The sequence below is a fragment of the Ursus americanus genome, chromosome 2 (genome assembly GCF_024610735.1).
Source record: "Ursus americanus isolate L20-20 chromosome 2, mUrsAme1.1.p, whole genome shotgun sequence".
Taxonomy (NCBI): Eukaryota; Metazoa; Chordata; class Mammalia; order Carnivora; family Ursidae; genus Ursus; species Ursus americanus.
In genome coordinates this window covers 106577281-106600260 of record NC_142128.1, presented here as the reverse complement: position 1 = coordinate 106600260, position 22980 = coordinate 106577281, and the positions used below count along the sequence as shown (strand labels likewise).

Genomic DNA, 22980 nt, shown 5'->3' with positions numbered 1-22980 from the left:
TTTAAAATTTTTTTGAAGATTCATTTATTTATATCATCTATCTATCTATCTATCTATCTATCTATCTATCTATCTATCATCTATAGACAGCGAGAGAGCACGAGTGCCATGTCGGGGAGGGGCGGGGGAAAAAAGCAGACTCCTTCCTGAGCACAGAGCCTGACCCGGGGATCTATCTCATGCTCTGAGATCATGACCTGAGCCAAAAACCAAGAGTTCAGTGCCTCACCGACTGAACCACCCAGGCGCCCCCAGCTATTTTATTTTTTTAATAAACAGATCAATCTATAGTCATATTAATGAATTAGTGCTTTTTTCCATGTATTTAAGCCTTATTAATATTTCTCTTTTGTTTTATAATACAGGCAGCTAAGGTGGGCTGCATTTACCATAACTTTGAAAAATGATAAAATTTAAAATTATGCCAGATTATATAGACATTCACTCTTTTTCTAAAGAATATATTGAATACTCTTGTCTTTTAGGCATTGTAATTTTGTGGTTTATAATAAGAAATATATATTTGATCTTCAGCCAAGTATCTGACACAGAGCTCCTAAAACCTTTGGGATTTCCTAAGTGATGAGAGTTATGAAGATGTCTTCTTTTATGTTATGGGGTGACTTTTAGAAAGCCCTTAGGTCACCTAAGGATGACCAGGAAACCAAGCCTATAATTAGAGGGTTGGAACTTTCTGTCCCATCCCCTAACCTCTGGAGAGGGAAGAGTGACTGAATCAATCACCAATGGCCAATGATTCAATTAATCATGCCTGTGTAATAAAGCCTCCATAAAATCCCAGAGGACCCACACACCTTGCTCTATGCCTCTCTTCCACTGGGCTTTCCTGAGTTAAAACCTTTTATAATAAACTGGTGATCTAGTAAGTGAAATGTTTCTCTGAGTTCTATGAGCTGTTCTAGCCAATTAATTGAACCCAAGGTTCTAACCTTTCATCTCTAGCCTGTGGGTCAGAAACACAGGTGACAACCTGGATTTGCCATCGGCATCTGAAGGGGGGGGCAGTCCTGGGGGCTGAGCCCTTAATCTGTGGGATCTGATGTTATCTCTAGGTCAGAATTGAATAAATTGGTGGTATGGGAAAAACCCAGAGATCAGAATTGGTATCCGAATCAGAGACTTTCATTTCAAATTTAAAATACCCAGAAGTAGAAGTTTGCCTGTGAGAATCTCTAGTCCTTTAAACTTTAATTTGTCATACAATGAGTGGAGATCAGCCTGTAAAATTTGTTGGGTGAGGAAAAGGGAAGGAGGAGCAGTCTATTTTAATTATCATTATACATTTAGGTAATATATACTTTGCAAGAATAAAACATAGAATAAAAGCATATTCATAGTTTTTCTTAACAATTGTTTTTAAACATTATTTTCTTTGGTTCAAATTCTTTTGGCCTAGGGGTGAATATTTTTGGAAAGTTTGATAAAATTCCATTTGGCCACATTAAAGTTTTCCAAATGTATGGGGGAGGTAAATAAGATGAAGAATAGTTGAAAAAAAAGCATATTTCAATAGTTAAGAGAATTTTGGACTCTCACAGATAATTTAAAAGCTTTCACTTTTAAAGTTAGTCTAGATCTAGATATTGATGTATTCTTAAATTCATGTGTTGTTTTTAGGGCAGAAGCACTCAATTCTATATTGAGTTTGTACATGGGTTTATTTCCTACAGCTCTGATTAATTTTTTAATGTTTTCATTTTACAAAGGCGAAATAGAATCATTGCTTGGAGTACTAGAGCGTGAACATGAAGCTAGGTAATGTTGATGGACTAATTAGAGAAAAAGGTAGAAAGGCAATTTTTTTTTTTAAATATCATGGATAAATGGCTGGATGGCTGAACAGATGGATGGGCAGACAGGCAGATAGACAGATGGGGAGTTATTGGAAGCCACACATAAAACCATTCAGGAAAAATACAAGTAAGTGAAAATGATGTTTTTATGAAGAAAACTTAAGGTGGCTTCTATTTTTTAAAGCTCTCTACTTCATCTATCATTAATAAAGAAAAAGAACTCACAGTATACTTTACTTTGGTTATGGTTATGGTCTATTACTGTGTCCCAAACATTCACATGAGATTCAAGGACCAGGCACAACCTCTCAGCTTAAGAGAAGTAAGAACATGACCGTCAGAGGGGCCCCTGGGTGGCTCAGTCGTTAAGCGTCTGCCTTCAGCTCAGGGCGTAATCCTGGCATTCTGGGATCGAGCCCCACGTCAGGCTCCTCCGCTGGGAGCCTGCTTCTTCCTCTCCCACTCTCCCTGCTTCTGTTCCCTCTCTTGCTGGCTGTTTCTCTCTCTGTCAAATAAATAAATGAAAAATCTTAAAAAAAAAAAAAAAAAAAAAGAAGAACATGACCGTCAGAAAGCTGGTGGATCATAGTAAAAAGGAAAAAATTGTTCTGACCCCCATAAAATATATATTTACCATTCATGAGTGAGTAGTTACTAAAAACAAAATCCCTAGTAATGCTGATCGAATTAAGTGTTCACATCCAAATTCTTAATTATTAGTACCCATTTCCAGTTTTCCACCTGAGAATTAAACAAATTGTCTAACAGGGATAATAGAGTTCACAAATGCTGGGGACAAGTATTATAATAGATACCGTTTTATTCATAGTTTTACAGTCCAGAGCCATAATTCCTTGTCTACAGTTTGGAGATCCAAAACACCTCTGAAACCAAACATTTTTTTTCATAAGTTTGTGGCAAACTCAACTTACGTGAGACTGTTTATGTAGTCTTCATTCATCCCACTTAGTACGAATGTTCATATGTTTACAACAGAAATGTTAACATGTTTGATTACTCCATGCTATGTCAGACCCATTTGATAGGTTTATGTACCATCTTTCTGTCTGAAATTAGAAGGTTCTGAATTGTGTAATCCATCTGGCCCCAGGGGTTTAAGGTAAAGGATCACGGAATGAGAAGATACCTGGCTGACTGAACACTGTACTCACTGGTCCTGATTCTACTCCTTCTCGAACCACACAAATAAATCCAATCCCTTGTCCATGTATTGGGTCTTCACATATTTAAGTTAAGCTATGAAGATACTATGAACTTCTCCATCGCCCTGATATAACATTCCCAGATCTTTTAATTGTTCTAGAATCTCTTTGGACTTTTCCAATTCATTCATCCATTCATTCATAGAGCTTCCTGCCCAGCCTGGGTCACATACTTGTTATTCCAGCTGTTCCCTTACTGGCACCATGATTCATACAACCAGTTACACTCCTTAACACTGGTATCAGTAAGGCCATACTCTTCACCTTTCTTGCTCTAGGAAAAATTTCCTAGCTGGACTATTTAAAAATCAGTGTTCTCCAACCTAAGGTAGATTCTCTGAGGAATGGAGATCTTGAGATACATCCTGGGAAACATGAGGGGGATGAGAAGTCAAGAATGCTTTTATGCAAATTTTAATTGTCCTTTATAATTGTTCCCTGCGGTGCCTTCTTCTACTTTCTTCCAACTCTGAACACCATTTCTGCATTCTTCACTGTGAAATTATGACTTGTCCACATGTTTTACTGAGGTCATTGAACAAGTATTTATTAAGCTTCTATATGCCAGGCACTGGAGTTATAAACAAAACCAAATCCTGGCCTTGTGAATCTAAATTAACATACACCAGAACTGATGCAGGCTCTGACAAAAAGCACAGTAGGGCGAAGGGAGAAGTGAGTTGTAAGAAGTGGTCTGACTATAAACAGAGACTTGAGGGAAGTGAGGGAATAAACCAGTGGATACCTGGAGACAGAACATTTCAGACAGGAGGAAAGGCAAGTACAAAGCCTGAGGAAAGAGCATGTTTAGGGAGGAGGCCGACGTTGTTGGAACAGAGTGACTAAGGAGAGAGAAGTGGAAGGTGGGTAGGGAGAGGGGGTATGCCTGGCCAGCAGGGTGCAGGAGGGACTTCAAGGAGAGCTTAAAGGAAGAACATGTGAAATGCTGCTGGTGTTCACATGAGGTAGAATTGATGGCATCCATGAGAGTAGTCTCTGTCCGGTGGCTGAGGACAGATGTCTGATGAGATGGGATCAGAAAAGTGGAGACAGTGACCGTAGGAGTTTGTGCATAGAAAGGGTCAAACAGAAAAGAAGGTCCAGCTGGAGAGGAAGGTGAATTAGTGTTTTTTGTTTTTTGTTTTTTGATGATGATGGGATAAATAGCATATTTTTAGCCAGATAGGAATAATCCAGGAGAGGAAATATCATGACCCTTGTTCTTGTTTTCCCTTAATATGTGAGTTTCCTTGATCCCATTCCTGCCTTGTATCTCCCACATCTTCCCCTTAATTAAGCTGTACTTCCTCTTGCATAATCCTAAAGCATCATGATATAAATAGCTTTCTTGTACTCTTTTATGAGTTTTACAGAGAGGAAATGTGATAAACTTTCTATAAACTAATTTTCATGTCTAATAGCCCTTGAATTCCTCCCTGAAAAAAAAAAAGTCTTTAAAAAATAGGATCCAAGTTATTCATACATGTCATCTTTTGCTAGAGAAGTGTCAAAACAAAAGCCCTGGTGTATATACCAATAGCTTCAGTTTATATCTCACTAGCTATAATCAAAAATGTTTCTGGGGGCGCCTGGGTGGCACAGCGGTTAAGCGTCTGCCTTTGGCTCAGGGCGTGATCTCAGTGTTCTGGGATCGAGCCCCACATCAGGCTCTTCCGCTATGAGCCTGCTTCTTCCTCTCCCACTCCCCCTGCTTGTGTTCCCTCTCTCGCTGGCTGTCTCTCTCTCTGTCGAATAAATAAATAAAATCTTTAAAAAAAAAAATGTTTCTGAACCATATGCAAAAAAAATCACTGACATTAAGAAAATATCTTAGCATGTGGATATAGTAAAATGATTGCATGAAAAATGTCAAATGTAGTAAATAACATTATTCTCCTGTAATAAAAGATTAATTTTGCTGTCATATGGGATTTTGTAACAGTTTTGGCCATCATGTATGACAGAAATCTGTTTTATTTGCTATCATAAATAGCGAATAGAATATGGTCACTCTTATGGGACTTCGGTAAAGGGCATATCAGCTGAGCTACTTTTGTAAATTCCATGTAAATCCATGTCTAATATAGAATTAAAATAGTCTCTACTTCAAGATCCATGAGAAAAACAAACCTCTTTTTGTTTGATAAATCAGAGATTTTAAAGTAGTGGTGAAAAATGTGTGATCAGGAGTTTAAAAATCCTAGCTCGTATATGAACACAAATATTCCTATTTTCAATGACTATTAAAACCTTATTGTCTAAGTGTTTTAAAAAGTCGTAAGTAGTACCTTCCAGATTTCTCAGCTTTTTCTCGTGCCATGTTAAATTCCTTGTAGAAGAACGTGAAGAAAGGATACTCCTGGTTTGACAGAATTTAGTTTAAGTTCTTTATTTACACAGTTGGAATGTGAACCTTGCTGTTGATTCCATGAAGAAACTGTATTTTCGTTCTTCAGCAGCATAGAATGTCAGCATTTGCAGGACTTGCCACCTGCTCCTGTTCGGTTCAAAGCCTTGCAGTGTGCTACAATTAAGGGAATATGCCGACTGTCCTGGATTTTTCACTTTTATGTCTGTATCAGATTAGATCACCAACAAGCACCAGGACATACTTGGAGTGTGGTGACTGTCCTGTCTTTAGAAATGCCTTCACTGAGTTACAGTTTAAACTTTATATTGAGGATTTATATAAAAAAAAAAAGCCATTGGAAAAGTTTCCCTTTCTTGGGGCGCCTGGGTCGCTCAGTCATTAAGTGTCTGCCTTCAGCTCAGGTCATGATCCCAGGGTCCTGGTCTTGAGCCCCGCATCAGGCTCCCTGCTCGGCGGGAAGCCTGCTTCTCCCTCTCCCACACCCCCTGCTTGTGTTCCCTCTCTCACCTTGTCTCTCTCTCTCTACCAAATAAATAAATAAATAAATAAATAAATAAATAAATAAATAAATAAATAAATAAAATCTTTAAAAAAGAGAGAGAGAGAAAGAAAAGTTTCCCTTCTGTATTTTTAGATTGGTACTGATTACAATTCACATGCCTTATTCAGAGAAGCACATCAAAAATTTCTCCTAGAAATTAGAATCAAGAAAATGTGGTGGTAGTTCTGTTTTCTCCAGACAAGTCTTACACGTTTTCCGTTTTCAAAGATGAACACTGTAGCCTGTTGTGTTTCCATTCCTAGTTTTCCTTTTGAATAAGTTCAAAATTTGTGCAGTCATAGTACTTCTCCCCAGTATCTAATAAAACACATGTGCCCATTTTTCTAAATAGCTTCTCTTCTCAAAAATCATTTTAAACTGCCACACTTTATATGTTCAGGATTTTAAAAGATTCAGTCTTTAAGAATCAAATGCTTCTAAATACATAAATAATAAATATAAATTAATATAGTGCATGGAAATATATAAATATATGCTAAATATATACATGGAAATAAACAGAAGATACCAATGGTTGTGTATTTCATCTTTCCCACGTATTCGTGTAGTGAAAGGCAATGTAGTTCAGTGGTTAAAACCAGAACAGTTGATTGTTCTGTTTGACTGGATTTGAATCAGGGATCTACCACGAATTGGTATATGACCCCAAGCAAGTAATTTGACCATTTTAGGTTTCAGTTTCCTCATTATAGAAGTTGGGTAATAATAGTATCAACTCCATGGGATTATTTTACAAGATTTAAAGGAGATAACATCTGTGAAACCCTTTTAGCCCAGTGCCTGGCTCATAACAAGTCTTTAGTAAGCCTTAGATCTACTGTGATGAGCCAGGTGCTGTGCTGGGCATGGATATGGAGAAGAAAGACATTCCATTCTCTGCCTTCAAGAAGCTTACATCCTGGTGTGTTCAAGATGCTCATTCCGTGGAAGCTCTAAGACGAAGGAGATATTGAACTTGGGAAGTAAAACGAAGACCGTCTATCCCAATTTACTTCCCATTATAGGAATAGCATTTTTACAGTACTACGAGGCAGACATTAAGCCCATGATTTTGTACCCTTTCTAGTGGGAATGATATGGAAAGAGTGCAGACTCTGAAGTTGACCAGATTATTCATTCCATTATCGTATGGCCTCGAGAACCTCTCTGAGTCCCAGGCTGCTCCTTTTCAGAAGAGCCTGAGGGCATCTCTCATGCGTGGTTGATGGCATCTCTCATGCTTGGTTGCCAGATGGTTGGGTGAGGTGGTGAACACAAACGCTCGCTCACTGTGTCTGGCACACCACTGGCTTATTGCAAATGTTCACTTTCTTCAAATAAAAAAGCATTTCTGTAATTTTTTTGGACATCTGTGATTGCTAGGACAGTTTTCTCCATTTCTCGGATTAAAACAGTCTCTATATAAATTGTATCAGTTAATTTGTGCTTGACCCTCTTTAGTGAGATGCTTTTTAAAACAGGAACGTAACCATATGTAATTACACCCTGTTATCTTTTTGTAGTATATGTGACCATTGTAAATTCATCTAAGTATCCTCTCCCCCAACTATCATTTCTCTTTCCAGCCTGCAGACGTCCCATTAGAGATTCTTTAAATGCTTTGTTGAAAAGAAGATTTATTACATCTATGTCATTTATCTTTTCCACTAACCTAGGAGCTAATAAGAGTTAGTGACATGATTTCATGTGGAAGCCTTATTGGCTCCTAAAGATTCATATAATGTATATAAATTTAGTTTTTCTTTAAGATGGGAGAAAGTAAATATGATACACTAACCTGTTTCATAAATTTTATGTACATTCATTCAACTACATTGTTATTTATGGATGGAATTATAATAGTAAATCAGTAAACTCAAAGCTCGGTTCAAATAGAACCCTGCATAGTTTACTCAAAATGTGAATTGAACATCCAGACTCATTGCTGAAGAGTTTGCTGGAAGAAGGAGGCAAAAACAAGAGATTTAAATCAAAGTCCTAGTTATTTGTCAAAACTTATCCCCGTGAACTTTTTAGCTTACTTTTAATTTCCCTGTTCATCATTCACTTATTCATTTAGTTATTTTTCTTTTTTTTTTATTTAGTCATTTTTCAGCCATCTAGTAAATACTTATCTGTGTCAGCTTTATTGTTATCCCTGGGAATGTAAAAATGAATGTACATGATCCCTAATCTCAAGAACTTACTATTCAACAAGGCAAAAGACAGATATAGGAATGGCCTTAAGTCTTTAAAATAAGCCTTCCTAGAGCGTCATATATACTTTCTACAGGACACTATTTTTGAGCTTAATTTGAGGAGCCACGGGAGGAAGAGAAAAAGAGAATGGGTAGACCCAGAGGAACAGATTTAGCAAAGACCTCCCATGGGGTAGGGAGCAGTTCTGCGTGCTTGGAGCCCAAGGAACATTGTAGCAACTAAGGAGAAATTGTAAATGGCCTCAAATACCATGACTAAGTGGCTCAGATGATTCCCATGTTTTGGACATTTGTGAAGGATGGATTAGACCAGTGTGGAGGCCATGCTGCGGGATGTGGCAGTGGTCTAGACGACATAAGGAGAAGCTTTGAAAAACAATCAGGGACAGTGGAATTTAGGTTGGAACTGATTAAAAATCATTACTAAGGAATCATTAATAGCAGAACTTGTTAACTATTTGCATGTATATGGAGGACTGGTGAGGAGGGAGAGAAAGGATTTAGAGGACGAATGGTTACGGATGGTTATATTCTTCACCAAGGCCCAGGTGGGGGAGGAAAGAAGAATGTCCACTGGGATCTGGAGCTCAGGGGAAAGATCAGAACTTTGAGGTGTGGATCCAGAAGTCTTCATTATAGCTGGAACTATAGAGATCGTCCATAGGTACCACAAAATCCAGATTAGACCCTGGGTATGGGGGAGAAGTTTAGCAGCAAAAGAGATTGAGGAATCATGTTCAGAAAAATAGTTGGAAAACTCAGAAATTCTCTGAGGACCAAAGGATAAGAGAATTTTAAAATTAGGGCCTAGTTAACCACTTCAGAGTGATTACTATGGAGGAGGGGGGGTAAGAACTAGAAAGTGCTGGTGGGTTTGCCAGTTGGGAAAGACTGACACCTTCTGTTCCACAGAGGGGCTGATGTGAATGATGATGTGTGTGTGTCAGGGGGAGGGGGTGTTTTGCTTGCTTTGAAATGAGAGCATGGTGGCATACATCCGTACCTATCTTTTGTTATCTGTAAGCATTCCAACACCCTAGGAGAAGGTTTTTTCTGAGATAGCTCATCCATGAATTGTAATGCTCTACATTTATGGAATCTCAGACAGCCACCAAAGAGATTCAGACCGTAGGGATCAATTTGACTGGTTGAATGTCTTTTCTTCTGAGTAAACGATTCATCTCTTTTCACCCACGTGTACCCTCTAGGAAACACTGATGTAAATTGCTTCTACTTATTGGCTTTATGTTTAATATATATTTGTAGTTTTTAGAACACAGACATAGAACATGTGTATCTGTCATGGAATCCTAGATTTTAGACTATGAGTATTTCCCCAAGTTCAGCTGCTGTCATTGATAGAAGTGGCCAGCGTGCACCTTGTGTCCCCATGGCGTGAGTGCAGAACGGCGTGCTTGTGCCAACCCCTCTGCACTGCGCAAGCCCTCCTTCAGCTCACACGGAGCCGTGCTGCTGTTGCATCACGGAAACTGAAAGGTGTTCTGAAGGCTTGGAGTCCTTGAGTCAGGGGCAATTTTGTGCTCATTCTAATGGTTCTCCATAACGGCTTGAGGACACAAATGCAGCGCTCTCCCTGAAAAGTCTGACATGGTCAGTGATGAAATTCAGAAATTCACCTGTGCCTGAGAACACTGAAGTTCTTCTTACTTGAGGTCAATGATAAGTGACATTTTTGGTTGATTGTTCCCATTATATTGTCAGGGGTTTTGTGGTATTTTTGTGTATGTATTTTAAATCATTAAGGTTAAAAAGGAGAGAAGTCAGAGCCAGGAGTAACCTCCCCCAGACCCCCTTTCACTCCGCAAGGTACCTAACATCTACTTCTAGCTTTACCTGGAGAGAGAGACCCACAACTTCAAAGCTGGCACGCCTAACCAGCCTTTGTCTACGGTCTCCCACTGTCCCCCTTCTCTGTGTATATATGTGTGTCTTTTTTCCCCCTTTCTCTTAAAAAAATTGTAAATTTGTTGGCAGACACGATGGTGTTGTATTTCAGTGAAGTACCTTGTGAACGGGTAATAATGATAATTATGTCTACTCTTGGCTTATTATTCTGTGTATCAGGACTCCCGACACGTGATGTGTGGGCACCGGGCTGCCCTTACATCTCTCAAGGCCGTAGACTTCAGTAAGGAATCAGGCTCCTCCCAGCAAACCTCACTGGAGCCAGCAGGAAATGAATCCGTCTGCCACAGATTCTTATTTAGACCAAATTATTAATGTTTCGTGGCAGAAAAGTGACTCCCTTTCTCCTTCCATATGATGAGAGCATATCTGTTTTCTTGATAAGATTGTGGCCAGCCTGGCTTTCGCTCTAGAAGGGTAGATAAAAATTATTCTGCCTGCAGGCTACAGGGATGTCTGGTTTCTTTTCTCTGTGTCTGTGCCAGAGTGTATCTCCCTTATTCATCTCACAAACTGTCTTTAAACTTAATCACACTGAACTTTTTGTATATGTTTGCTTGACAATAAATGGGTCTGGGGATGAGGGGGGGAGTGCAGAGAAAAATACATCTTTATTAGGAGAGAAATAAGAAACCACTCTCTTTGTTTAGAATAACCTTTGGTTAAATGTGCCCAGTTATATTAAGGACAAAATTTGAGAAAGTTTTCTTTTTTCTTTTTTCTTTTTTTGAAAAATACCAAGATAATAATTGGAATGCAAATTAGTTTCAGCAAATTCTGTGATAAAAAGTATTTTATCATTCTACCACCAACTCTGTCTTGTCTCTAATATAGACCTTCAAAACGTATTCATTCTCCTGGGCTCAAATTTTCTATGCTTTGTAACTTCTAAATTCATCACTCTTTAAAACCAAATGAAGTTGTTACAACTTGGGATAATTGCGTATGAGGAATAAAAAAATCCTATAGATGTATTAATATCTATTTATTTTCTTTTTTAGGTTACATTTACAACTTTATTTTTTAGAAAATTAATATAAAAGTTTTTTAAAGTAAATTTAAATTTAAGCTGTAATACTTAAAGATGTTTTGTTTTCCTCTGGTCACTTTGCCCTGGAGCGGAAAAACAGTTTCGACTGAGGGATAATCTCAGAGTCCTGTTCCTCACAAAATGCTTCCCTTCCTCTCCTGTAGCTGGTTCCCCGAAGCATCACAAAATCTGTCATTACCAATTAATGGTGTCACGCTTCTTTACCTTGATAAGCTTGAATTTCAGGTTTTGCACTCATTCCAGCATTACTTTCCATCTCTGTGGATGAGCTGCTGGGCCAGCAGGTTGGGGGTGCAGTGTGACGAGGGGTACCTTGTCTTAATCTTCTACGCTTAGACCTTCGGCGTGGTAAAGCCCTGCCTATCTGTACGTCAGACCTCTGGCCTCCCCAGCCTTCCAGACACAGCTGGGAGCCCTGAAGTCTGTGGGAGGTGTGGGGCACGACGGAGAAGCCCTGTGGCCGCCGAAATGATTGCCTCCAGGTCCAGGAGCTCTGTTCGTTTAGCCAGAATCGAGCTCAGTCGGACTGCTCTAATTTGAAGCCTATTTAAAGTAGCTCGGTTATCTGGTTTCCCCTCTAGAGAAGATAGAAATCATTGGAGGAGATAGTCTCTGCTCAAGGCCGGCGTGCTCGTGCCAGCAAGACGTGGTCAGAGCGGGCCGTCGTAGTGGGAAACAGAAACCCTAACAAGTGGCTCAAAGACAGCAAAGCATGAGTTTAGATCCGCGTGGGGTGAGCCCTCATGTTGGCGTGTACCTCGGGAGGCCTCGGGGGTAGCCCCGTACCCGTGACGAGCACAGGCCGTCGGGTAGAAGTGAAGTCGTTCCATTTAAGAGAACAGTTTGATTTTTTTCAGAAAAAGTTTATTCAAAATTAGTTATACAAAGTTGGCCCTTGGCGGGACCAGGTTTCTGTTTTCTGGGAATCACACACGGATTCATATCACGCTTCCCGATCATTTTCCGAACCAAACTGTGCTTATGACAAAGTCCAGATTGGTCACCCGCTACTCTGTTTGCCAAACCTGATCCGTATCGGTCTTCTGGCTAGTTCCTGTAACTAAATTCTCCCGTAAAAAATAAAAAATGCCTCATATTCTGATTACTTTTGGCCCTCCATTTAAGGGATAAGTACCTACTTTTGATATTCATTCAGCATAGTTTTGTTTCTGAACTTCCATAGGCAATAAAAGCTATTACAGCAACATATTACCATAAACATCAAATCTTATAGCCATTATACACCACTCAGTATCCTTCTCTTCTGTCTAAAACTTGATGCTGTTTCCTGTTTTCCAGTCTCTGCTTTTCTGTGTTGTTGTTCTTCCAAGATCACTACAGGTGATGAGTGGAGTTTTCATTATCATACGGTTTGTTTTTGCTCGTATTTTCTTTCCGTGATCTAGATAGCTGATTGGAAGCTGCAGCTGTTAAACAAGCCTGTCAAAGACGTCATCTGAAATTCTCTACTTCCCTTTTTAGTTCTCTGGTAGGGCGAAATCTCGATTTACTAATGCCCTGCTGTCCCCTTTGTGTGAAGACAGCCAGATGCACAGGACACGTCCTCACGAATCGAGCCCTGGCGCTCTGTCCGCACAGCATCCCCAGCCCTCACCCTCTTCAGAGTTTAGACCAAATGCAAGCAACATTTGGAAGCCATGCACTGTCTCCTTCCACCCGGCCTTGGTTTCCTCCCTCTCCTTTCTCGCTTTATAAAGAAGTATTGTCCCCACCTCCTTTCCAAACAGGACCTAGTGGTCATTTTTATTTATTGTTTGAAATGTTATCACCACCATGCTTTTTCACTGAAAGCCTGTCTAGTTGTGAGATATACATCTTTTTCCTACTCAGTTGAAGAAATTTTCAGCATGATTGAATGAGGGGTGAGGCAGGAGGGAAAGAGGATGGACCGTGTACAAGTAGTTACTCAACAGGCCTAACTGGGGCGAGCCGAGCCGGCAGAGCGAGCAGGAGACGCTCGTGTGGACCGCTGCCCCAGTCCTCTCCTTCCCGGCCTCTCCCTCGTTATGCTTCTCGCTTCTGCCAACTCTGGCAGTGGATCTCACCTCCAGGGACACATTCTTTTTTCCTGCCTGAAGTGTGGAAAAAATTTCTTGTTGTCAGAGTTCTGTTGAAATAAAATTGGCATTTGGAAGAAGCCACATTTGCTGGGAAGCTTAGGAGGGGCACCGCTCACAAAGTGCTGAAGGGAGCAAGTTTGCAGGGTGTGGGCTGGGAAGAGAGAGGGGTGAGGGAGCGCGGGGGTCGGGGCTCGGTGCGGCTGCCCGGGCCAGGCTTCAGGGGAGTGCCTCAGTGCCAGGGCGAGCAGTGTTGCCCACAGCCCTCTTCATCCCCTTCTCTGGTGCTGCTTAGAAACACACCCCTCGGGGTGCCTGGGTGGCTCAGTCGTTACGCGTCTGCCTTCGGCTCAGGTCGTTTCCAGGGTCCTGGGATCGAGTCCTGCATCGGGCTCCCTGCTCAGTGGGAAGCCTGCTTCTCCCTCTGCCTCTGCTGCTCCCCCTGCTTGTGCTCTCGCGCTCTTTCTCTCTCTCCTCCCTCCCCCCCTTCACTCTCTCCCTCTGTAAATAAATAAATAAAATCTTTAAAAAAAGGGGGGGATCAAAACTCATAGACTCCTTCCACTAGATTCCCTATGTTTCAGTAATAAAAATTATTAAAAACAAAAAAAGAAGAAGAAGAAAAGAAAGAAACACACCCCTTTCCCTACCCCACGCACCAGCAGGGACTGACTGCACCAGAGTAAAATAGGTCCGGAAAACTGCATTATAACAAATGCTCTCCCCACCTCATTTATTTGTGCCTGTCCTGGGCTGCTAGGGGGCAGCGACTGAGTCAGCCCCGCTAGGCGCATCAGAAACCAGGGCATAGACTAGGCAGCCAGCTCCAGCGGGGCTGCTAGGGCTGTGGGGACCCTACGGAGCATAGGGGAGGACTGGGTGTTCTCCTTGTGTGTATTCTTCTATTTTCATCCTCCATCCCATCTCCCCTTCCAAGAAACTAATGAGCAGTTAGGATTTCTCTCTGAAGCCAGGCTCATCTGTCAGCCTGCTCCAGACTGACTTCCACGACCCCCACCCTCCTGGGTCAGGGCTGGACCTCTACGACCTGAGGCGGTGGGTGCTGAGGGCACATTTGTCATTGACTTGCTTGTGTGTGTAGCTCTCCTAGGAGACATCGCTTTTAATTGTCCTTATACCATTGAGCCGAGCCCAGAGCCTGACCTGGATCGACTGCCCCATAAATGATTGTCACACGAAGCAGGGCTCTAGACCTTGTGAGCGCTCCTTGACGCACATTCTCTCCAGCGTTTGTTCTTTCTGCTGTGAGGAATGGCTGGATTTGTGTTTGCGTAAAATTAAATATGTTTGTATTAGATTCGTCTTCCTGTGATCCTTAGAAAAATGTGTTTTAAAAACAAAATAAATAGGATAGTGAGAAAATTAAAATGCTTTGGTGATCTAAATACTTGTGAAGTACATTTTTTTTAAATAAATGTTACAAAATATTTTCATGAGTTCCAAGTAAAGTTAAGAGGGGATCTACTGGATTTTTGGCTAAGTGCTAAAAAAAAAAAAGTTCTTTAATGCCCTGTCCAAATATTTCAACTTAAATTTACTGGTAGCTATTTCAGAGGAAGATGGGAACTCTGCAATCCTTTGTTTGTTATAAAGAAAATGTTTTTGTCTTCAAATGTTTGAGGAAGGATTAAAGGCAATTTATGACTTGGGTAGAAAGTAATAAAAGTAGTAACAATGGAGTGTCTTCTAAGCTATCACCATTTTCTGGAATTACTAACAATATCAACTCAGCAGGCATTTTACGTCCAAAGGGAATTGCTTTCATTTGTCATGCTTTAACGTAAACTCTAGGGTCAGTCTTGTAGCCGCGTGCTGGATCATTTCCTCCGTTCCGCTGTTTGAAAACAGGATTCATTCAGTTGTACGGCGGAGGAATTCTGCCATTAGATCTTTTACTGCAGGCTCAAGAAACAGATTTATGATTCATTTCTTTCAGGAAATAAGCTTCAAGATCTGCATAAAATGTCTTTTATTAAGATAAGTCACCGCCTTTTCATTTTTCCAGGAATGCTCCTTTTTCATTCCCAAGGGAAATCATAATCATAAAGAAATTAACCTAATAGGTGATTTTCCTTTTTACGGTACCCCTTTTTATCAGTATCATCCTAGTTTACAGATTTCTTATCATTTGTTTAATTCCAACAATCACATATACTTTTGATAGCATTTTACAATTTATAAAGAACTTTTTAAATAAAATTGCTTTGATCTTTGCAACAATTCTGTCTAGTAATCATCATAATAATAATGCTGTTATATTTATTAAGCAAGCCCTTTTACTATTTGAGGGAATACGAGAATCGGTGGTATCAGGACATTACCCAGCATCAAACAGCAGGTCCAGAACTCAACGAAGAACTTACCTCCAAATGACATCCTCTCTTAACTGTACATCTGACAAATTCAATGCTGTTTTCCTTGGAAGGTGTTCCCAGAAAGAGCTCCCAGAAGTGTCACAACATTATTATTGCACACGTTCTGTTTTCTGTTTTCGAATAAATGGTTGGTTCTGTTGCTTAATGAAGCTCAGTTTTGTAAGACCGGCCCAAGAATTCACTTTTATGCATGGGTAAGTGTGACTGTGGAAAATGAATCTGAAATAATTTTAAAATAAGCACAAGAGTTTGTGTATGATACTCTAATTATTTTAGTGCTTCAGATTTATGTAACGGGCCAATCTTATTTATGTAATGGAGTCACTCTCAGTACCGTCACCTGAAAATGATGGATATTTCCTTAATTTCTTCTACGTAAGACTCCTTTAATATAGGATGAAATGTGATATGAAATGTTTAATGTGTTTGTAGATCATTCCATTCAACACCCTTTGATTCCAAGATGAGAACCCCTGGTTGAAATAGCCTCGAGCTCTAACGTTCAAAGTTTTTGAATCCATGTCAGAGAATGTTCCTGTGTATGTGGTATTATTTTCTCCAATAATTCAGTCCTTAACGAGTTGATATTTGCTCACCTACCATAAGGTGGATTGCGCCGATCTGCATAGGTCTTTGTTTAAATACATGTGTCTTCTCTCCACTCAGAGTAAAAGAAGCGGAAGAGGTGTGCAGGCAGAAAAAGGGGAAATCACTTTATAAGATAAAACCGAGACATGACTCTGGAATTGTAAGTATTTAACTCTTCTCTTTTTAAACACTGTCTTCACAATATATACAAACTCACGTAATAACATTTTAATTATTTTCCTCTTAAGTGTGAGAGATTCTCTCTCTCTCCTTTTCTTTATGCCTTTAATCAGGCCCAAAGGCTAAGAGAATCTCAGTGTCTAGCATCCGAAGCTTAAGAATTAAGACAAATCTACTAAAGGAATATGCATGGACCCAGATAGGTGGGCGTCGGCAGGAGTTGGAGGGCAGCTTCTCACTTTCCCCATTACACCAGCATCACCAGCACAGGGCTGCATTTGAACCCAGCGTGGCTGCTATCGTTGGACTAGCACCACTGGGATCTAAAAGATGATGGGAAGTGCCTTTGCTCACACTGGGGGGCTCAGGCCTGGCTTGTACCCATGAGGGGCTTCTACGGAGTTGGCTGGGCAAAAGCTGTCGTCCGGGAGGCTGAGTTTCACAAGCTAATCGAAGGTTCTTCCTTGCCCACTTCCTTCTCTAAAATGCCGTGTTGTGCACCCTGGAAGGCAGGGCTTCATAAAAATGACGAGTTTTCCCTTGTTTTGGATGTTTTGAGGGTGTATCACTTGGTACCACAAGACTAAGTAAACGATGCTGTTTTAAAAGGAAAGTTGGGTTCGGCCTTAAAATAGGAGCATTTTGAATTGGATTAATCTAATGTGGTCTAAATGGAAACGATCAAAACCCAGGTTGGAATATGATTAAACTCTGATGAAACCCTATTTAGAAACAGGAAGTAGATCTTCATTTAAAAGGTATTTTCCCTTTAGTTTCTCTATATCAAAATTAATCTTCTCTAATGACAAGTATTATATTATGGTTTAGTTTATTTTCTTTTTGATTAAAGTACAACCTTAAAGGTGTTTTGAATGAGGAGGAATAATTATTAATTAACCTCAATCATGCCATTATAAGGCTAGAAGAGAATTAAATCGTATTAGCCATGAAACGAAGCAGCCCATTCAGTCCTCATATTTCTGTATTTGTGCATAGACTTGAGAACGAGAAAGGTGAGTTGACACTTTTTCATGTTGGTTAGAAGTTAAATTTTTAAAGCTTTTTTTTTCCTCAAAAATATTTATTTGGTGATTTTGCTGGTGAATATTCTTTTTTTTTTTAAGATTTTATTTATTTATTTGAGAGAGAGAGAGAAAAAGAGAGCACAAGCAGGGGGAGGGGCAGAGGGAGAAGCAGACTCTGTGCTGAGCAGGGAGCCCGACGTGGGGCTCAATCCCAGGACCCTGGGATCATGACCTGAGCTGAAGGAAGATATGTAACCGACTAAGCCACCCAGGTGCCCCTTGGCTGTTGAAAGTTCTTAAGATAAAACAGATTTTATTTATATCTTTTTCTCCTTTATGGGCTGGTAGATCTTTAACCTTTTCCCAGAGAATTTGATCCAAATGAAAAGATCTCGCTTGGGCTGTTCTAAACTCCGTACATTTTTTAAAGTTCTTCTTTCTAACTATAACTCTTATCTGGTGCATTTATTTTCAGAAAGCAAAGATAAGCATGAAAACCTGAACAATGAAAAGCAGAATGAGTATGAGTCACTGTAACCACTTCCACAAAATTCAGCTGACCTGAGGGCGGGAAGGAAACTACATCGTTTTGTTCATTTTTCCTCTTGACCTCTTGCATAATCTTTGTGTTTTCTAGACAGTGCACTGATTGTTGAATTTCACTGTACATTCATGAAAAATGTAAAAGCAGTAGATCAGTGGAGAATTTGACACCTTTTGTTTTTGTAAAGTTTATGGTATTATATCAATAGACCAAAACAGCATGTATAAAAGGCAATATTTGCATTAATGCTGAACATGCTAAATGTTAACCTAAAATTTACTTTTGTGAGAATATTCCTTATCCCAGCAAAACACTTTCCTTTCTACTGACAGCCAGTCCTCCATGTCACCGCATTTCGATTTATGGTTAAAATGTTATTTCTAGTGAATTGTTTGTATCAGTTACATGTCTACATATAAATTTTCTATTTTAAAATTTAAGTCCCATTTATGTATCATGATCAAGGCTTTCCCAATTCTTGGGTTGCTTTCCCTAACTATATATTTGTGAAAGAAGATTACCATTTTTTACTCAAGTCAGATAATGAATAGCAGAAATATAGCAAAAGGTAAACGCTTTCCTATAAATCACCTAATATAGGCAGGAATCAGTGTTGTAAGTTTAATGAGGGCTTTTATCAGCCTGTGTTCTTTGAGACCCTACATAAAGCTAATCTTCAACTAAAATAAATCAAACTAACGGTGTGCCGCTCTATGACTTTGCCATCGCCTTCACAAAGAAAACGTGACTCAGTACTTTGAAGGCATCTAAATAAATGATGCTCATAAACTTGCCAAACATGACTAATTGTCGCCCAAAAGGGGAGGGGAGTAAGGTTTGGGATGGATTGGCATCTGCTAATTAAACTTACCTGCCTGAGTATTTTTACATGATTGGAATTGTCTTTACGTGTTATAGCAGGTGATTAAAAGCTGTAAAATGAGTATATAATGACTTGTTATCTGAAGGAGCTTAGGAGAGGATTTTCTTTTATTTCACTTTGAGGGGTAAAAGAAAGTAAATCTCCCACTCTTCGTGAGAGGATGTTAACGTCATCTCATGATGCACCGTGATGGTTTTATCTAACAATAGTACGTAGGGTTTGTAAAAAGTCTTTTGATGATATTTGTTGGGGGTGATGGTTGTTGCTATTTCTTGCTATTGGAAACCAATTATGGAAAGCAACTTAAAAAAGAAAATGTTCCGAATCATAACTATGTTTGCATTTATGTAAAGTATGGTCTCTTTTAGTTTGTAGTTTAAGTGCAAAGAAACAGGAGTGGATTTTGGTTGTTGTTTTGTAGTCTTCCTGTCTCCTTCAGTCCCTCCAATGTGTATATTACCATTCTTCACTGAAATAATAGGGCATTTAACAAGGATCGCTATGTGCAATACTGTATTTAGTGTTTCTATTTCAATTTTTCTAGGATGTTAATTTATATGAAAATAAAATGAATAATAAAAGAGTCCTCTGCCTATTGTGTGTATATTGCCTAAGGGTGCTTGCAAAATGCAGTCATCATATTGAACACGGGAAAAATAAGTTAGACTCTGTGTTTGAAGATTTTTAAAAAGTTCTTATTTCAACGTTAACAGTTGTTAGTAGTTGAGTATTTGCAAAAAATTGAAACGCTTCTAATGCAATCTTAAGGAAGAAGTAATTCCCACTTATGAACAGAAATATATCAGTATTTAAGAAATCCTTTATCCAAAAGTTAAAAGTTAGATGCAAAAATTCATTAAATACAGATTAAGTGGTGAAGGGCCATTGGAAGATGATAAGGCAAAAGGGAAAATGGTGCAGATGGGAGGCATATAGAAGAGGAAATAAAGGATGAAAACTAAGAGCTCCACTAATGCACAAGCATGACAAGTTTTCTTCCTCCGTAGTAAGCTTTGCGTTTAGGTCTGTTCATTTTTCAGTATAAACTCCTTCATCCCCTGTACATTGACTTATCGTCTACTCTGTGTCAAGGCATGGAGCTATAACCGAACGTCTCAAAGATTTTCATCAAGTTGTGGGGGGGAATATAAAGCAACAATTATGGTTCACTGTAATGTCCCATTCAGAAAGCACCAAAAGCTGGGGTGCCTGCCTGCCTCGGTTGGTAGAACATGTGACCTTGGTCTCAGGTCGTGAGCCCCATGTTGGTAGTGGGGTCTACTTGATAAAAATTCTGAACGGAGGGCACAAAAGCTAAACCTAGAGGGATGAGTGGGTATTAGGCAACTGAAGGGAGAATAGAAATCTGCAGACGGAAAGACAGTGCTCAAAGCCACATCAAAAGCATCATTTCTTTTAGGGCTTTGACTTAGTGCAGATTAGCTAGAGGGAGGGAGCAGAGCATAAGATTCAAGAAAGAATAGCAAGAGATGTTGCTAGAGACATAGAAAAGATTTTTATAGTAGAAACAAATGTAATGTTATGACACTTTGGGGTCAGGAGGGTCTTGGAATCATCTATGCCCATCCTACTCATAGCAGGGGAGTCAACCAGCAGCACGGACATCACCCGAGAGCTTGTCTGAAATGCAGTCTTTCCAGATGGCTGGTGAGGAGGGGATGACGAGGCACTTCTGAGAGAGGTAACAAACTGAGGGGGAAAAAGTCATGGAAAACAGATGCAAAATAGCCTGCCACACCTGTAGAGGAATTAGTTCTACATCAAATAAGAGGTAGCGTATAAGGCAAGGTAAGCGGTAGGGGGCTGGGGTGGGATCAGGGGCTAGATCATGGAGGTCTTTATCAAGAGGAAACAGTATGTAGTACATTGTGGAGCCAATAAGGTATTTTAAAATAGTAACATGAACTGGTTTTGGTTTAATAAAGCCCATTCTGGGGTCCGTGTTGAGAAATATAAGCCTGGAGGCCAGAACACCTTTAAAGAAACTATTGCAATTCAAAGGAAGAAATAGGACTCGATAATAGTAGTAGAGATGGAAACTTGGCACTGAAGAAAAGATACGTTAAGGAGGTAAGATATATGTGAGAACTTCTTAAATCTTGACATGTGAGAAATAAGAAAGCATATTGAATTTAAGAGGACAATCTGGTTTCTTGACTGGGTTATTTGGCAAAGTACGTCTCTGCATCAGCAAAGGTGATAGGAGGAAATGCCTCAATCAAGTTTCTTCAAAAATGTCAGTGTCTTAGAGAAACCTGATAAGCCTATATGAAAAGCAACTCCCAAGTCTTTATCTCCCCAAATCTGCTTCATTTTCTTCAGAATACCTGATATTATATAGTTATATAGTTACTAGTATATAGTCTGTCACCCACTCATGTTTAAATCCAGAAAGACAGAGACTTTTTTCCCTCAGGACTAAATCTGTAACCTTAAAAGCAGTATGTGGCACTCAATAAAGATGTATTGATTTAATGAATAAATAAATGAGAGGAAGAGAAAGGAGAAGTTCCGGGCTGAAAGGGAATGAAGAATCCATAATGTGTGCTGGACATGCAGTTGGTATTTCTAGTAGCTGGGAAATACTGAGGAGGAGCTCATGAGAGAGGTTTAATTCTGGAGATGTTGAGGTAAGAGCCATCTATATTCGGGTGATAGTTGAAATCAGATAGCTTGTTGAAATTGCCTGGGAAATCGGGAACAGATTTTTTTTAAAAATCACTGAGATGGGGTTGAAACCAGTGTTTGAAAGAGAAACAGAGAAATAGAGAGATCACAAAAGGAACCTCAGAAGATTCACCAGGGAATGAAAAGCAGAGGGACACGAAGAAGTAGTTTTGCAAAGGTCCGAGTCAACAGCCCTTCAAAGAGAAACACTCTCCATTGTCACCATCCTTTTGCCCTTCAAACATACTACTATGGTAAATAACAAATGTCGTAAAATATACATAATGGATTGACTTATTCAGTACTCTGTTTGAAACTGTTTTAGAGAAGCAGCGTAGAAAAGAGATTTAAAAAACAAAACAAAGCACGTACATGAGTTCTGGAGTTCTACTTCTGGTATGACTCAGTAAGCTTCTAAGAGACCAACCCTCCCCAGATAGTGACTGTAAACTCAGAACAAAATAGAAAAGCAACCAGTTGGAGGCCCTGGTCAATGAACAAAGGAGGCAGGTCCTGGGGCGCAGTGAGGATGGAACTTAAAAGACAACAAATGGCCTGAGGGCAGGCTTCAGTAATTGTACAGCACTCTGCAGGGGAAAAACTCCCAAACCAGCTATCTTTTTGGCCAGACGACATCATCTTTAAAGTCCTGGGGGTGGGGGGTCAGAGAGGAAAGCCCCTGTCGACCAGAATTCTATATCCCATGAAAATATACTTCAAGACTGAAGGTGAAGGAAAGATACATGCATTTATAAGAAAACCACTCGTATTTGTTACGAGTAGAGCTGTACTACAAGAATGCTAAAGGAAGTTCAAGTTGGAAGAGAAATGATACCAAAAGAAAGTGTGCATCTTCAGAAAGGAACGGCAAACATCTGAAATGGTAAATACCTAGGAAAATATAAAAGACAAGTTCTTTTTGCTTTTAATTGATTTTAAACACTGACGGTTGAAAGCAAAAAATATATAACACTTCGTTGAAGAGTTCATAATGTTTGTAAATGTAATGCATAAGGCAATTTCAAAGGATGGCACGGGATGAAGGAACAAATTGTAAGATTTCTACATTTTACATGAAGTAGTAAAATATTAATTCCAAATAGACTGAAAAGCTAAGGATATGTCCTCTCAGAATGTATAGTATAACCCTTAGTGCAGCCACTAAAACATAAGGGAAAGAAGTATAGCTAAAGAGCCAATAGATAAATTAAAATGGAATCAAAATATATTTGAATACTTGGGGGACAAAAAAGGGCTAGGGACAACAGATTAGGACAAAGGACAAACAGCAAGACGACAGCCTGAAACACAACATTATCGACGATTATTTTATGCATAAACACTAGAAGGCAGAGATTATCACAATGTCCTTTTTTTTTTTGAAAGGAAGCATTATGCTGCCTATGAAAACACAAATTAGAAAGATACGAATAGATATAGTCATAAATATGTA

General features: G+C 39.6%; 1 protein-coding gene across 1 annotated transcript in view; it reads left to right on the top strand.

Annotated features, from left to right (window-relative positions):
* Positions 1-19422, top strand: part of FMN2 (formin 2) — a 356034-nt gene extending 336612 nt beyond the window's left edge. Inside the window, exons 17-18 of the mRNA XM_087859789.1 lie at positions 16286-16367; positions 17888-19422. Coding sequence (XP_087715915.1) covers positions 16286-16367; positions 17888-17914 — 109 coding nt within the window. The 3' untranslated portion in view covers positions 17915-19422. The remainder of the gene's footprint in view (positions 1-16285; positions 16368-17887) is intronic.
* The last annotated feature ends 3558 nt before the right edge of the window (positions 19423-22980 follow it).